At 35.1% G+C, this 15,100-nt stretch overlaps 2 protein-coding genes across 2 annotated transcripts; one reads left to right on the top strand and one right to left on the bottom strand.

Annotated features, from left to right (window-relative positions):
* The first annotated feature begins 239 nt into the window (after window positions 1-239).
* On the top strand, window positions 240-1,118 carry LOC128241168 (uncharacterized). The gene has a single exon (XM_052958133.1). The coding sequence runs from the start codon at window positions 240-242 to the stop codon at window positions 1,116-1,118; it is 879 nt and encodes a 292-aa protein (XP_052814093.1).
* Window positions 1,119-5,843: 4,725 nt separating this feature from the next.
* On the bottom strand, window positions 5,844-9,615 carry LOC128240552 (uncharacterized). The gene is made up of 5 exons (XM_052957227.1): window positions 8,988-9,615; window positions 8,454-8,543; window positions 7,807-7,890; window positions 6,691-6,762; window positions 5,844-6,415 (listed from the first exon to the last, which is right to left on the bottom strand). Exons 1-4 carry the CDS (start codon window positions 9,445-9,447, stop codon window positions 6,734-6,736), a joined length of 663 nt encoding a protein of 220 aa, XP_052813187.1. The 5' UTR covers window positions 9,448-9,615; the 3' UTR covers window positions 5,844-6,415; window positions 6,691-6,733.
* Between the last annotated feature and the right edge of the window lie 5,485 nt (window positions 9,616-15,100).

The raw sequence follows: 15,100 nt of genomic DNA, 5'->3' as shown, positions 1-15,100 counted from the left end.
GTTCATAGTGTAGTTACTTATTGTCTTTTCTTGCTCTGCACAGCACTGCTTAAGTTGGTGAAGAGGGCATTGGAAGTATCATTACTGGCAATATTCATATATTTTATTATATACAATATACTTGGCCAATGTATATTTATGCGGCGAAAGTGTGCCTTTTTGCGACATAAGAAAGTCCTGTTATGCGTTGAAAATCACCGCATAAACGTGGTCGATTTCGTTTATGCGGCGCTGCTGTTATGCCTCGTTACAATGCTACCCCGGAAGGAGGAGCCAACATCACCGCCTTCCACTCCACTGGAGGCGCCATCATCATTGCCTTCCATTCCACTAGCGCCACCATCACTGCCTTTCACTCCACTAGAGGCGCCACCGACACTGCCTTCCACTCCACTGGAGGCGCTACCAACACTGCCTTCCACTCCAGTGGGGTGCCACCGAAACCGCCTTCCACTTCAATGGAGGCCCTACCAACACTGCCTTCCACTTCGCTGGAGGCGCTACCAACACTGCCTTCCACTCCACTGGAGGCGCTACCAACACTGCCTTCCACTCCACTAGAGGCGCCACCGACACTGCCTTCCACTCCACTGGAGGTGCCACCGACACTGCCTTCCACTCCACTGAAGGCGCTACCAACACTGCCTTCGACTCCACTGGGGGTACCACCGACACCGCCTTCCACTTCAATGGAGGCCCTACCAACACTGCCTTCCATTTCACTGGAGGCGCTACCAACACTGCCTTCCACTCCACTGGAGGTGCTACCGACACTGCCTTCCACTCCACTGGAGGCGCCACCGACACTGCCTTCCACTCTTCCGGATGCGCCACCAACACTGCCTCCCACTCCACTGAAAGCGCCACCAACACTGCCTTCCACTCCACTGGAGGCGCTACCAACACTGCCTTCCACTCCACTGAAGTTACGCCACCGACACTGCCTTCCACTCCACTGGAGACGCCACCGACACTGCCTTCCACTCCACTGGAGGCGCCACCGACACTGCCTTCCACTTCACTTTGGGTGCCATCGACACCGCCTTCCACTTCACTGGAAGCGCCACCATCCCAACCGTTCAATCCACCAAGACCACCACGGTTATTCAGTGCGTTAGACGCCTAAACGGCCGCAAACATCATCACGTGGAAGGATTCGGTAATATGGCGACAGAATACTTAGAAGTGAGGAGCAGGAGGAGAAATAGTGAACTGTTTGTACGTTCTAGTAGTGTCATTATCATTATTACATTTATTGTCACTTTTACTCACACTCTTCTCCTTATTGCTTTTATTATGCATGCTATAAAATAAATGTAAGGATATTATTACTCCTTTTTAAAAAAAATCAACATATATACATAGTCAACACGTCCCCAACATATTTATGTGATAAATTTAAGATATAAATATAAAATGCTCCTCGTTGTTAGAGGCTGTGTTATTCAATGCATAATCCATTCCATATACAATTATTTATTAAAATTAGTACTAAATGCAACATTAAATTGTGGGGACGTTCTTGGGGACGTTTTGAACTAAATGGGACTTTTGACCATAGGACATTTTGACCTTGGGACGTTCTTACTGAAAGTATTATTAATATCACTTTCCGGCCTGGTTGCACTGACAATTTTGCTAGAGCTATGAAGTAGATTTTCTATGGCAATGTCCTTATACTTATGTTTGTTGAACTCATCTCGAACCGTGAACTTTCATCTGGAGATAGCTACAGTTTACACACACATTCGCACTGAGCGCCCTACCAGTCTTTGGGGATTGAAAACTCCACGCACAGGAACACTGGGGACCTTGCACACCAACAACTGTGGACAGTACGCACAACTATATAGTTATTTATTGCTTAGTATTTTATTAATTCCACTACTGGGGGTATATAAATTCAACCGTTAGATTGCTAGAATTATGTTTTTCTTTATTGTAAATTTCATGTATTTATTGTTCTCTGTGAATTCCGTACAGCTACTGCGAACAGTTTATCTAAAACGCACGACTGCTGTGCTTTCAATTGATAGATTTCTTTTCAAAATCGTGTCTTGTACATTCAAATGCCAGCACATATATGAGGACATTGTTAGACTTATTCCGAAAGAAAAATGTTGTTTAAAAGCTATTTATTTTGTAACAATACAGAACAAAGGATACATTATGAAGGGATTCTAATATCATTTTACTGTGTTACTTTTACAAAAGTGGTTCTTTAAAACCGACATGTTGACGACAGGAACCACTTGGTGTTGAATGCTCTTTCTTCCGCAATCCTTATTTTTGAAACTTTAAATTCCGAGAAAAATTTGGAATATTCCTTTCAAAAGTAGGATGAGAGTGATCATACCGGCAACCCATTTTCCTGTTGTAAGTCGGTGTCGTGTTTCATCAGTATTTGAATCAACATGTTTAATCAATATCATCGCCAGGGCGGATCCGGGAATTGATGTTAGAGGGGCGTAACTTATGGTAACAATATTTTGTGATCCGCACTTTCCTCAGCTGAGACCAAAAATGTAAATGGTTTAAATGCCCCCCCCCCCTCCCCCAAAGAACATATTATCAATTCTAGTCCGAAATGGTGTATTTTGGGCGTATTTAATTACTTTTTATACTCCGATATGAACATAAAAAGTAAATTTGGACGATTTGAGGGGGGGGGGGAAGCGCGATGGGTGTGCCCCACCCCTTAATCCGCTAGTGATTGCCCTTCTATTTAGAAGGGCACACATGTTCTGTGTTGTCAGAGCATCCACAAGTTCAAACTTGCACACTTAAAAGGGACTCGTTCATGGTTTGTTAAATGCACTTTTACGGATTTTTTTATTTCGAAATAAAATAAAATGTAACAAATACTGACGGCTGGAACCCCTCAACAAATGTTGATATATGCTCAAGTATTGGCTTTGAAGTCCACAATTTAGAAATGCGTGACTAACGCTATTCAACATTATGCTGTAGCGTGCTTGGTTGTTTGACATAATCACGTGATACTAGCACTGTTTTCAATACATTTTAAAGGGTTTTGATTTCCTTGAGTTTAGCACGAGTTCCTTGTTAATGCCTCGGATTTCTATTTGTTCTTAACTGTACCGGCGTGGGTTCAATACCAACTAAACTGGGTTTTTTTTTTAATACTGTGTTGCTGGTTTTCTGCAATTTCGGTATCAAAGAGTTATATATAGGTGTTTTCGGGTTCAGATTTTCAGGGCAAAATTATATTTGGTGCAAAACCATGAACAAGTCCCTTTAATAGTGATCTTCGAATCAAGGTATTTTTCTGGATTATAGAATATGGCTTTTGCTCTGAAAATAGAGCACTTCTTCATCAGATTCTATATTGCATTGGTAGCGTTGTATATTATATCATAACTTCCAATAATGTCTCAATAAAACCGAGACTGCAATAAACTTATGGTGTATGTATGTTGTTCTTTTTCTGATCAGTGATCTACAGCTAATGTCATGCTATGTGATGGCCATGACATGTCGCGGTGTACTTCGTTCATAGTGTAGTTACTTATTGTCTTTTCTTGCTCTGCACAGTACTGCTTAAGGTGGTGAAGAGGGCATTGGAAGTATCATTACTGGCAATATAGTCTTTCATACTTTGAAAATAGTTTTCTTTTTCCAAAATATCGTATTTTTATTTTATCAGCGAGTTGATGACTGATGCAGATCTGACCATTCACTAATTTCCCAGCATTACTGCCTTGTTAACATGGAATTATAAAAAATTAATACACGACAATTATTCAAACTTTTATTGACAGCGCATACTTTTGCTAAAACAATTGTGAAACAAACAAGAACAGAACAATCATTCATTTAGTATCTTAAAACATTATAAGCTACGGGGTTAGTAGGTGACCCGATATGGGATATACATTGTACCGGCAAAGGAAACAATATTGAGTAACGCGATGGGAAGCTCGAAAAATAGTTTACTGCGCCCTGTATATCCCATATCGTGTCACAAACTTGCCCTGTCTCATTCATATTATGTTGACAACCTCAATTAAAGAAATATCAATGTATAGAAATGGTTCCAAAAACGTTTCCAACATATTTTTTGTGCTTTAAAAATTGCAAAAAACACATTTTTCATGCAATGTTCGTTGAAACAATGAACGCATATATACACATTGCAATCAGTTTGTCAATGGTGTACGTAAAGCACTTTATGTTATATATTATAAAGCGGAAAGAAATGCCCTCAAATGACACCAACATTAGATTGGTCAACAGACATTAAAATTTCTCTATAATAAAGGCTTATGTTTGGGTCAGAAACAATAAGGAGTTATGATTGTCATAGTATTACTAAGGTTAATTTACTTTCAACAATTGTTCATTTATAGAGCTGATCTGAAAAGCTTTCCATGTCTTACAAAAAAACTTGCATGAAACATGACACGGCAGTAGGTTAGTAGAAATGACTATTAAACAACATAGTACAAAACAACAACAACATAAAAGGTGTGGTCATTCTTTAAAGACTATACTGTATTTAACCATATATAAATCAATCATTCACTGTACAGTGTATACAGATTATATACAGGGAAAGAAATATATCTATATATTAACCATCTATATATAAACTATCATGTAACTGACAACCTTTTTAACAGTCTATCAAGGACAATTTAATTTATATTTTTAAATCAATTAGTCATTGTATAATTTTGTTTTTGCTGAAAGCCTTGTTAAAAATGGATTTCTTTTAGATACATTGCAGAATAATTTAAGCACAATTGTCTAAGATCGTACAATGATATACAGTATTTAGTACTTACACATAATTTTATTTGATAAAGTTACATAAAACCGTAGTCACAAACTGAATAATAATGATAATAAAAAAAGAGAAAAAAAACGAAACAACATCTATTTAAAGCTGCACTCTCACAGATGAAACGTTTTGACGTTTTTTTGTGTCTTAGAATGAGCCCATTTTTGCGAAAATCCACGGAAACCAGTGATATAAGACTGCTGACAAAAAATAAGATCACAGATTTTTATATTTAAGTTCAAAATTTCAATGTTTTGTGCATTTTTCTTAAACCGTTAGTAACAGTTTAAGCCATAAAATATTTATTTTCGAATGGAAATATGCAAATCTGTGATCTGATCTTTTGTAAGCAATCTTTTATCATTGGTTTTCAGATATTTACGCAAAAATTTGCTCTTTCCAAGACAAAAGTAAATAAACTTGTAAAAACGGTAAATCTGTGAGAGTGCAGCTTTAATATAAGTAATTTTTAAGTTTTTCAAAAATATAAACAAAAGAATGTCTTACAATTCTCTCAATAAAGCCTTTTTTCATCACTTTAATAACATTTGAAACCTTCTTTAACAGCATTTGTTTTTACAAACAGATTATTTCTTATATCCTCATAGTACAGACATTTAAGGAAATGTAATTCAGTTTCAACTGCACTGCTACAATAGGGGCATTTTCTCTCACAACATTCAATCTTTCATATCTACCTGTTTCCATGTAAAAGTGCATGGCTTTATTATGAATATAGCATCAATACAGGAAAACCGTTTTGTTCCCCATATGCAATCAGCAGCCATACCAATGGGTCATACAGTTTTGAATATACATAAAAAAATCCCCCACTGCCTTGCATTTTGCAATTGAAAGCCCCAGCATTATACTCCCTGCTTGTGACACAAACTCTGCCAAAACATAAATTTATAATCTAAGGATTCATTTAAAGCTGCACTCTCACAGAGTGAATGTTTTGACAACTTTTTTTATTTTTTGTCTTGGAACGAGCCAATTTTTGCGACAATCCATGGAAACCAGTTATATATGACTGCTAACAAAAAATGAGATCACAGATTTTTATATTTAAGTTCAAAAATTGACGATTTTTTAAAAAAAAGAGCTCTCTCCAAGACAAAAAATCTTACATCAATATTAACAAACGTGTACCATACCTAGTCCTAGTGCATTAAGTTGACAAGCCAAGTTGTTTATAAAGCAATTAAACAGTATCGGGGATAAAATACATTCCTGAAGGAGACCAATCTTCATATCAAACCAATCTGACATATATCCGTTATGTCTGTACATTTTCATAGTGATTAAATTGCTCTTTACATTCTACTTTTAACCCCCATATTTGTAATATGGCTCTGAGCTAAAAAGTTCACTCCACCGGCCACATTTTTTTGTCTTTACGCTTAATGGCTTCTAAAGATGTTCTTACGTATCCTTTAACCATTGTCCATGATCTGTTTTTCAAACAAGGGTTCTTTTTTATGGTTTCATCACACTGCAGTTTTGAAGGCAATATTTGAAGTTTGAAACATTTACTCAAAGCTTGATTCACAGCAGCTTTTTCGTCAGCACCCCATGGTGTTCTCTTTCCCTTTTGTGGGTGGGTTTTACCTAATAATATAATCAATAAACAAAGAAATAAAACCAATTTTACAATGTAAAACACAAATGCTTTTGAAGCGATTGTATAAATGAATTAATGTGCATAATGAATATAAAGCTCCAGAACTAAAATTGGTATAACTATAATGACTCTTCGAGGGTTTTACAGAGCTCTACATGTGATAAGGATATTAAATATATTATTTTCCAATATATAATAAATATTATTTAGTAAAAAAAACTAAAGCACATGGTTTACAGTTTTATAACAGAGGGATTCTTACCAAATTTCACTTTCGTCTTTAAGTGGGTATTGTCGCTATCAGATTACTCACTATCACTTCCAATAGCAGCAACTACAGGTAGATAAATCATTATTAACAATAACCAACTAACTGTTGAATCCAAGCCATATTAAACAAGGGGCTAATGTGAAACCAAGCATTACAGTCAGATTTTTCATAATGGCTTATGAGGAGTAAGTAAATGGTATTTGTAATTTATCAGATTTTCTTTGAACTAAATATTTGCAGACAAATATTCTGAATAAGTTTCATTAAAAAAAATGTTGGATTCAAAACTTGGAATAAAAATCTTGCATGATTCTTTTTAACTATTTCCTGAGATTTTATCAACAGACCTAGATTTTGACTAAAGAAACCCTCTTTTCAAAAGAGATATATCAAGCATAGAAATAACCTGACCAAAAGTAAGATATCATGCAAACAAACATTCTGACCATGTTTCATAAATATTTAATCAAATCCATTGATATTATGTTAAGGTGAATTAATTTCCTATGATCTTACATACCGGTAGTGCTCTAGTTTTTGACCTGATATAACCCATATACATTATTTTAACTCGTGCAAGATATCATGCAGACACATTTTCTGGCGGAATTTCATAAACATTTGATCAAAACTGTTATGACAGTCTATTTCATCCCCTAAGATTTGACCTCGTGACCAAATTTTGACTCAGAATTATGCATATTCATAAATATGCATGATACATGTAAATCTTCTGACCAAGTTTTATAACCATTCCATGGAAAATAATTCATTTTTTTATGTAAAATAAAACATTTAACAAAATTGTTAACAACATCAGATCGCCTGCCCACCCAGTTTTCCATATTCTAAGACCTGTATTGTTTTAGGAAAAATTATCGCGCATCATTAATTAATGATAAGTTTAAGCACAGCATCTGTGATATAAAGGCAGAAATAATTAATATACTTATTTTAATGGAACAATGAATAACAACTTTTTGCTTTTACTACAATGATTTAAACAAAGTTATACCACTGTAAAATGAGGACAGTAAAATCAGACAATGAGGACAGTGGGAACCAACATAACACATATTAATTCTTACCAATGCAAACTTTACTTACATAGTTGCTTTTTTGGTGGCTGCCATTCTGCGTCACTGTCATCTTCATCAGTGTCTGACGGCATGGTGTTTTGTCGTTTATTCACTGTAATGAGCAAACAGTTAGGCTTAAATAATTACTACAACTGATATAGCCTGCCTTATCAGAAATGCCAAGGTTTGGTAGATACCAACTAAACCTAGAATTTCAAATTCCAAAGATGTATACATAGCACAAAAAACCTTGGAAAATATAGTTTAATGTGCAAACTTTCATTCAAGTACATCTATTATTCAAGTACATCTATTTTGCCATATTTTTAGTATCATTTTGAAATTGTGAGGTAGAGCAAGGCCGCGCAACCCCAGAAAATGAAAGCATTTATTTGTGCAGAACTATCATGATTAAGTTTTTAATTTACAGTCATTATTTTGTTTATCTTGAAATAAGATTTTAATTGAAGATTAATAAATGCCTTTCAACATGACTTTTACAAAGTCTCAATCATTGTGCAGTTAATATTTTAAAAACAAGTTGAATAATTGCATATTGACTAGAAAACGTTAAAAAGCTTTCAAGTTGCCCCGGAAGTCCATTTCAGTAAATTTTTGAACGGCTAATGTAAATGAATGTGATGTCACACTCCCACTATTTTAATCTTTAATTACCTTTTTGTGGTTTCTGCTGTTTATGACAGTGGTCAGTGTCTTTTTGGTCAACATCTAAGTCACTTTCATCATCGGTATCCTCCTCCAGTTCTGTAAACAAACACATTCGCTGTTTAACAGACAATTAAGAAAAAAACAATAAACAGACACTGATGACTATGTACGTCTTCCATTGAAGACTCAGACAAATCATGATTGGCTACATTTCAATTTTTCTTTTTAAACAAATCCAGGTGAGGAATTTAAATGGTAACTGAAACAGATATAGAATCATTTTCAATTGTTTTAATGTCTTTGCTACAGCTATTAGACATAATAATTAATGAGAATATTTGAAGAACATATGGATTATTTTTGTCAGTTTAGTCAATATTGGTAAAAAATGGTTGCAAATATTTAAGTACATAACAGCAATGATGTACCACTAAACAATTGACATGGTTAATAAACTTTAACAAAGTACTACCACTGATACTTAACACAGCAATGACCCCCCACCCAAAAAACAAATCAACAAAAAAAACAGTCTCTTACCTATTTCAACATCAATTTGATCAAGATCTTTGCCTTGGACCTCTGACAATTGTCCTGCATTTAGCAAGTGCAGCACTTTAGTTACTTTGGCTATTTCAATCGTACTTTGTGGCAGTCTGTAAAATTCTCTATGGACACGGATGTCATGACCCATAAACTTGGCTAACACGTCTTGTTCTGTTTCTGTTAATCCTAACAACTGACACATTGTACCTAGTTGTTTTCTTAAATTAGTTGAAGTTACCCTCTCCGGATGTTGCAAGTTAGCTTCTAGGGCCATTTCTTTCAGTATGCTACATCCTCTGTATGGTTGGTTTGTAGTTTGAGGCACAAAAACATACTTGCACACAATACCCATTTTGTCATGCATTTTCAGGAGTAAATCAATGTTCGCTTTCATAGCCTTAGTAAAGATGATAGCCACTTTTCTAGTTCTTTTTCCTCTAGTTTCCACCCTCATGTGCGTTTCACACAACTTGCGCTCAAATTTTGATAAACTATTTTGAACTTCAGCATCTACTTTGGGATTTAATGATGCCTTCAAATAGTCTTCTTTTTTTAACCTCTGGGCTTCACCAGATCTTTTCCTGTTGAAAAGAATAACATCTGCAAGTGTGCACTTGCACAACTTGTTGTAGTCATCTGATTCTTGAGTACTACTTTTGTCTATCTCCGCCTTTAAATATTTTGACAATTTGACAACATCCTCAACTAAAGGCAATAACTTAATAGAGTTGTACTTAACAGTTGAAAGTGCCGCTCTAGCTGGCGATGCAATTATTTCCTCCCATTCATCTTCATAAAGCTCGATGAAACAGTTTGCCCTTTCTCTGGCACCATTGTCTGCAACTTCATTGGCTTGATTGCGCAAAATTTTTGCACATTTTTTTAGACTGAAGCCTGCTTTAAGAGCAAATGATTGATGAGCCCAGGACATGATTTTTGGATTAAATCCTGCCTCTTTCCTTACTGCTTGCAGAACATACCTCCACTTCAAAGGATTTAAACAGTGTCTCAAATTCTGGACATTCTCATCAACTTGTTTTACAGCGATAACGATTCGGGCAAGTTCTCTCATTCTTTGAGAAATGTGTTGATGCATATGTTCATGTTCACCTGATTTTTCATACTTCCTCTGTCCAAACTCAAGAATCAATGTATCTGATCTTACAACAGATGATACTAAATCATCACGCATTTTCACCACTACATTTCTATTAAGATCTTCTGAACATTCTGTTGGTATAAGTAACCTAGAATTGCAAACAGGTCCATCACTTTTTACTTCGGCTCGCTTTGCAACACAGGTTTTGTGGTGTTTCCACAAATCATTTTTGACAATAAATGCCCGGCAAAACTCACAAGGTAAAAACATCAGTTTCCCTTTATTCTGAGATGGCCTGTACTTTGGAATAATAACTCCTGTTCCTTTTGCATATACCTTGACATTGTGTTCATAATTCCCTTTTGCCTCCAGTTTAATCCAAGCTCTCCTCCTCTCCTTTGAGTGTTTTTTCATATTCAAAATTTTGGCAACTTCAACTTCATTTGGATGTCTTGTTTCTAGATGTCTTGGCATTTTCGTATTAAGGTCTTCACAGTACACACAGCATTGAAACTTTTGAGTTCTTTTCCCTGCCTGAGAGCCAGATGTCTGTACATATATCCTTTTTTGTTGTGTGAATGCTTGGCAGCCTATGATTTCTGATTCATTGTCACTGTCCTGCACTGTGGACCATTCCGAAGGAGTGGTGACTCTTCCATCGACTATACAGTGGAAAATCCAGCTTTTATCAACACACTGGGCTAAAACAGACAAGGACATATTCAACATTAGGCTACACTAGAAGTTTTAAATAAATGTTCCATTCCTGGAAATGGGCAAGTTTTAGCCATGATGAATTCATGAATTTTACAACCTGAAAATAAATTATTTTTAGTTTGTTTTCAAAGCTGATTCAGTAACAAATGTTTCAACATAAATAAGTTAATAGTCTGTGCTTTTCCCTCTTTTGACACAATCTAATAAGGTTCAGGTCAGCGGACTTGAAGGATGACTGAAAATATACCTCTGAAAACATTTTGCAAATATTTCAGTAAATAAGAGCAATGTGAATTTCTTTAAAAACTCAGGGTTGTATGATGATGACAAAATGCTATGGTATTAAAATAAAACTTGTATCATACCACTTTGCCAATGAACTATTTTGGCTCATACAAGTAAGGGTTAGTCAATTATATGTATCTGGTGTGATGTGACAGACTTGCCAGTTTCCTTTATTATAGATCCCACTTTGCGAAGTGGGGTCATAATTCATAAAGCAGTAAAACAAATCTGATCATTAATTAGTAATCAAAACTTAAGGCATTCTCTGTATTTTTTACATAAATATACACAGTGTTCTCAATAAGAACCGGCTGCCGGCCAAAATGGACAGTTTAAATGGCAATTCGGCCGGTTCAAATCTGAAAAAATAAATTAATTTTAATTAGAATAAGTAGTAGCTGTTCGGTTACTTTACTAATTGAGACAGTTTAACCGAAACTTATTGAGAACCATGTATAAAAAATGCAATAACAGTGCTTTTTGAAATGGAATTTATAACTTAGAATATTTCAGTCAAGTGCTGATACTATATCCAACCAAATTTAAGTTTAAACTTCACAACCAATTCTCAGGGACAGTCAGAAAGGACAAATGCTGTGAAAATCATTGGCCTTACATGATGTGTGCAGCTGCTCATCTGCACAAATTATAACAGTGTCCGGAGTCAATGACAGAACTTCGGTACCACCCATCTGGTTTAAGAGACTTCGGATAACATCTGAAAGAAATATCAGTATGCACTGAGAAGAGAATGTTTATAATACATTCATTCATATACAGGGTAATACCTTGTGTCTGTCAGATTGCAAGCATATAACACATCACCGATTATCTAAAACTATAACTGTGTCCAAAGGTCCATGCATGTCTAACAAGAGCCGTTGTAAGACAGCGCGCTCGACTACGCCACTTTGACTTAGAATACAATAACGATGTAATGATACTAAGTTTGGTCTCTTTATGTCAAACCTAACTAAAATTATTCGATACATAAGGTGACTTTGATGCTGCCCTCCCACCAGCCCGCCCAAACAATGACGCAAGTCATTAAAATAACTTAATTTACCATTATGAAAATGTGGTTAAGATTATACAAAAATGCCTTTCAAAGGAAATTAAAAAGAAATAAAAAAAAATTCAAGGGCCATAATTTGTATTTAGGCTTAAAACAGAGTAATGTTTCTTGTTGTAAGATGGTCGTAAATAATTTTGAATTTTCTTAAGTGCATTTAACGGTATAGATGTTTTTATATTAAAATCCCAACTTGCCCTTAACATTAACCTAAGTCAATCAGGGGCCATAACTTGTATTAAGGATATGGAGTTATGTAACATCATTGAGTGATGGATGGTCCTGAACAATTGTGTGAAGTATTAATTCAATTAAATGAAGGGTATAGAAGTTATTAAACAATATCCCAACCTGCCCTAAAACTTTAACCTAAGTTCCATAGTCAATCAGGGGCCATAATTTGTATAAAAGATAATAAGAAGTTACCTAACCTCATTATGTGATGGCTCTGAACATCTGTGTGAAGTATTAAGTCAATTGAATGAATGGTATTGGAGTTTTAAGTGAAAATCCCAACTTGCCCTAAAACTTTAACCTGCCCTAAAACTTTAACCTAAGTCAATCAGGGGCCATAACTTGTATTTAGGATAATATGGAGTTATGTAACCTCATTGTGTGATGGTCCTGAACAACTGTGTGATGTATTAAGTCAATTAAACAAAGAATATAGAAGTTATTAATAAATATTCCAACTTGCCCTAAAACTTTAACCTAAGTTTCATAGTCAACAGGGGCCATAATCTGTGTAAAGAATAATATGGAGTTATCTAACCTTATCATGTGATGGCCCTGAACAACTGTGTGAAGTATTAAGTTAATTGAATGTAGGGTATTGGACTAATAAGTGAAAATCCCAACTTGCCCTAAAACTTTAACCAGACGCTGACGCCGGGGCGAGTAGTATAGCCCACCTATTCTTTGAATAGTAGAGCTTAAAATGTGAGCAAACCAAAACTAAAGCCATCACAGGAGTGATAACATTGGCATTGGCATATCTTCATGTTATGGTTTCACATTTTCGTAACGAAGCTGATCAGTCGTCAAAAAGAACTAAAATTAAGTAGACGTGGTAAGGTATGTTACATTTTTTTGTAACTGTGCATTTTGTGGGTTGCTAATTTATCATTATCAAATTATGCAGTTAAGTTCTGTCGTTCGGATACAGTTTTATATTTTAAACACAATAATAAAAAAGAAAAAGAAAAGAAAATGTAAATGAGTTGAGTAGACATTGTAACGTATAAATGCGTTCATGACATAGTCATCTGTTTAAACTTGCAGGTATATTATTGCTAGCATGTAGCATGTGTTGTTTTTTTCATTTTTCAGCAGCCATCTTGTTTAAGCGAGATGCCCAAAGATGCCAGCGTGGCATCACTCGGATTCGTTAACTATAAGGTCAAACTTACAGAAAAATGCAATAACATTTTATATATATGGATTGCATGGTTAAGTTGAAATTCGGCTTTTATATGCTGGACTACCACTGTGACAGCTATGTCAAGCTCATCATAAGTGGGCTCTACAAAAATGACACACGCAGGAAGCGCATAAGCAAGGATTGTCAATTTATAGTATAGTATTTCTATTATAATTATAAAGATGTTGATGGAAACACCTACAAACCTTCTTTTACATCAACCCAATCATTTCCCTGGATTTTGAACTCGAACGGTTGATAACTCTCTTTGTTTGTCCATTCGCCATAATCCAGTGCACTGTTCACAGTATATTTGTCCTGGAATTGTTTTTAAAAACATGGAAAATAGAAAAAAAGGAGAGCTTTCAAGAAGAAAGCTCGCACAACTTTTTCTGAGTTTAATTATTGCAAAGTCTTTATGTCAATTTAAATTTCAATCAAGTATGTAAAACCAGAAATTAAGGGTTAAACATCAAAAGGCTATAATTTGCATTAAATGCAAAAAAATAATCTAGATCATCTGATTATTTAAGTAGGTGTTAGTTGCTAGCAGTTACTAGTAATAAGATACATGTTTTGAAAATCATAACCAGAATTTCTTAGCCAATGAACAAAGGGCAATTATTTGCACTAAATACTCAATAGTGTTTTTAATGTGTGTAAACCATGTGATAAATTGTGTCATAATGCTACGTCAGAAAGCAACATTTTGCTCCGAATGAAGACTTTAAACAATGATACATAGCATATATGATGTAATTTATCAGGTGTCATACACCAGCTGATTTATTAGGCTCGAAAATTATTGTATATTGTAATTCTCAATGGTCAATGGAATATATCAATATATCGGTTGTCTGGTTAGCGCACACGCTTCTTACCAAGGCAACCAAAGTTTGATTCCCAGCCAGGACTCATGTGAGTTAAGTGGGTTTTCTACCGATTCTCCAACAAACAAGTTACAAGTGCAAGATACAAGAATCTTTATTTAAAGTCGGGTATGTGTTAACAAGAAACATTAGCTCAATGAGCTATTTTCCGACATGAATAACAAGTATAGATAACATATCAAATAACAATAACAATGAGCTTGTGACCTGGGAAACGAACTCTCACACAACAATCAAGAACAATAAAGTATGTGATCATATCTTTTTTCACAATCGTTGTAAAATATATTATGTTTATACTTAATATATCACTTAACTGAGATACAGATTTTAATGTAATTTATTCAAAATTTAATCCCGAATTTTGAAAGAGAAAAAATTGGCCATAATCTAAATCATATTCCAGAAAGAGTTGTCTTCTTCAATTATCACAGCAGGTGTGAAAGTTGGCAAGTCTTGTATAAAGTTTCTTCATAACATAAATATCAGTTAATAAGATATCAACTTAATGGCAGTTATTTACAAAACTTGAACGAGAATTTTAAGTAGAAAATTAGAGGTAGGGACATGGGTATTGCACGCATGAAGATGTCTTGACATGTCGAACACATTTGGCAAGTCATT

Source organism: Mya arenaria, chromosome 7 (assembly GCF_026914265.1).
Source record: "Mya arenaria isolate MELC-2E11 chromosome 7, ASM2691426v1".
Taxonomy (NCBI): domain Eukaryota; kingdom Metazoa; phylum Mollusca; class Bivalvia; order Myida; family Myidae; genus Mya; species Mya arenaria.
This window is presented reverse-complemented; position numbering and strand designations above follow the sequence as displayed.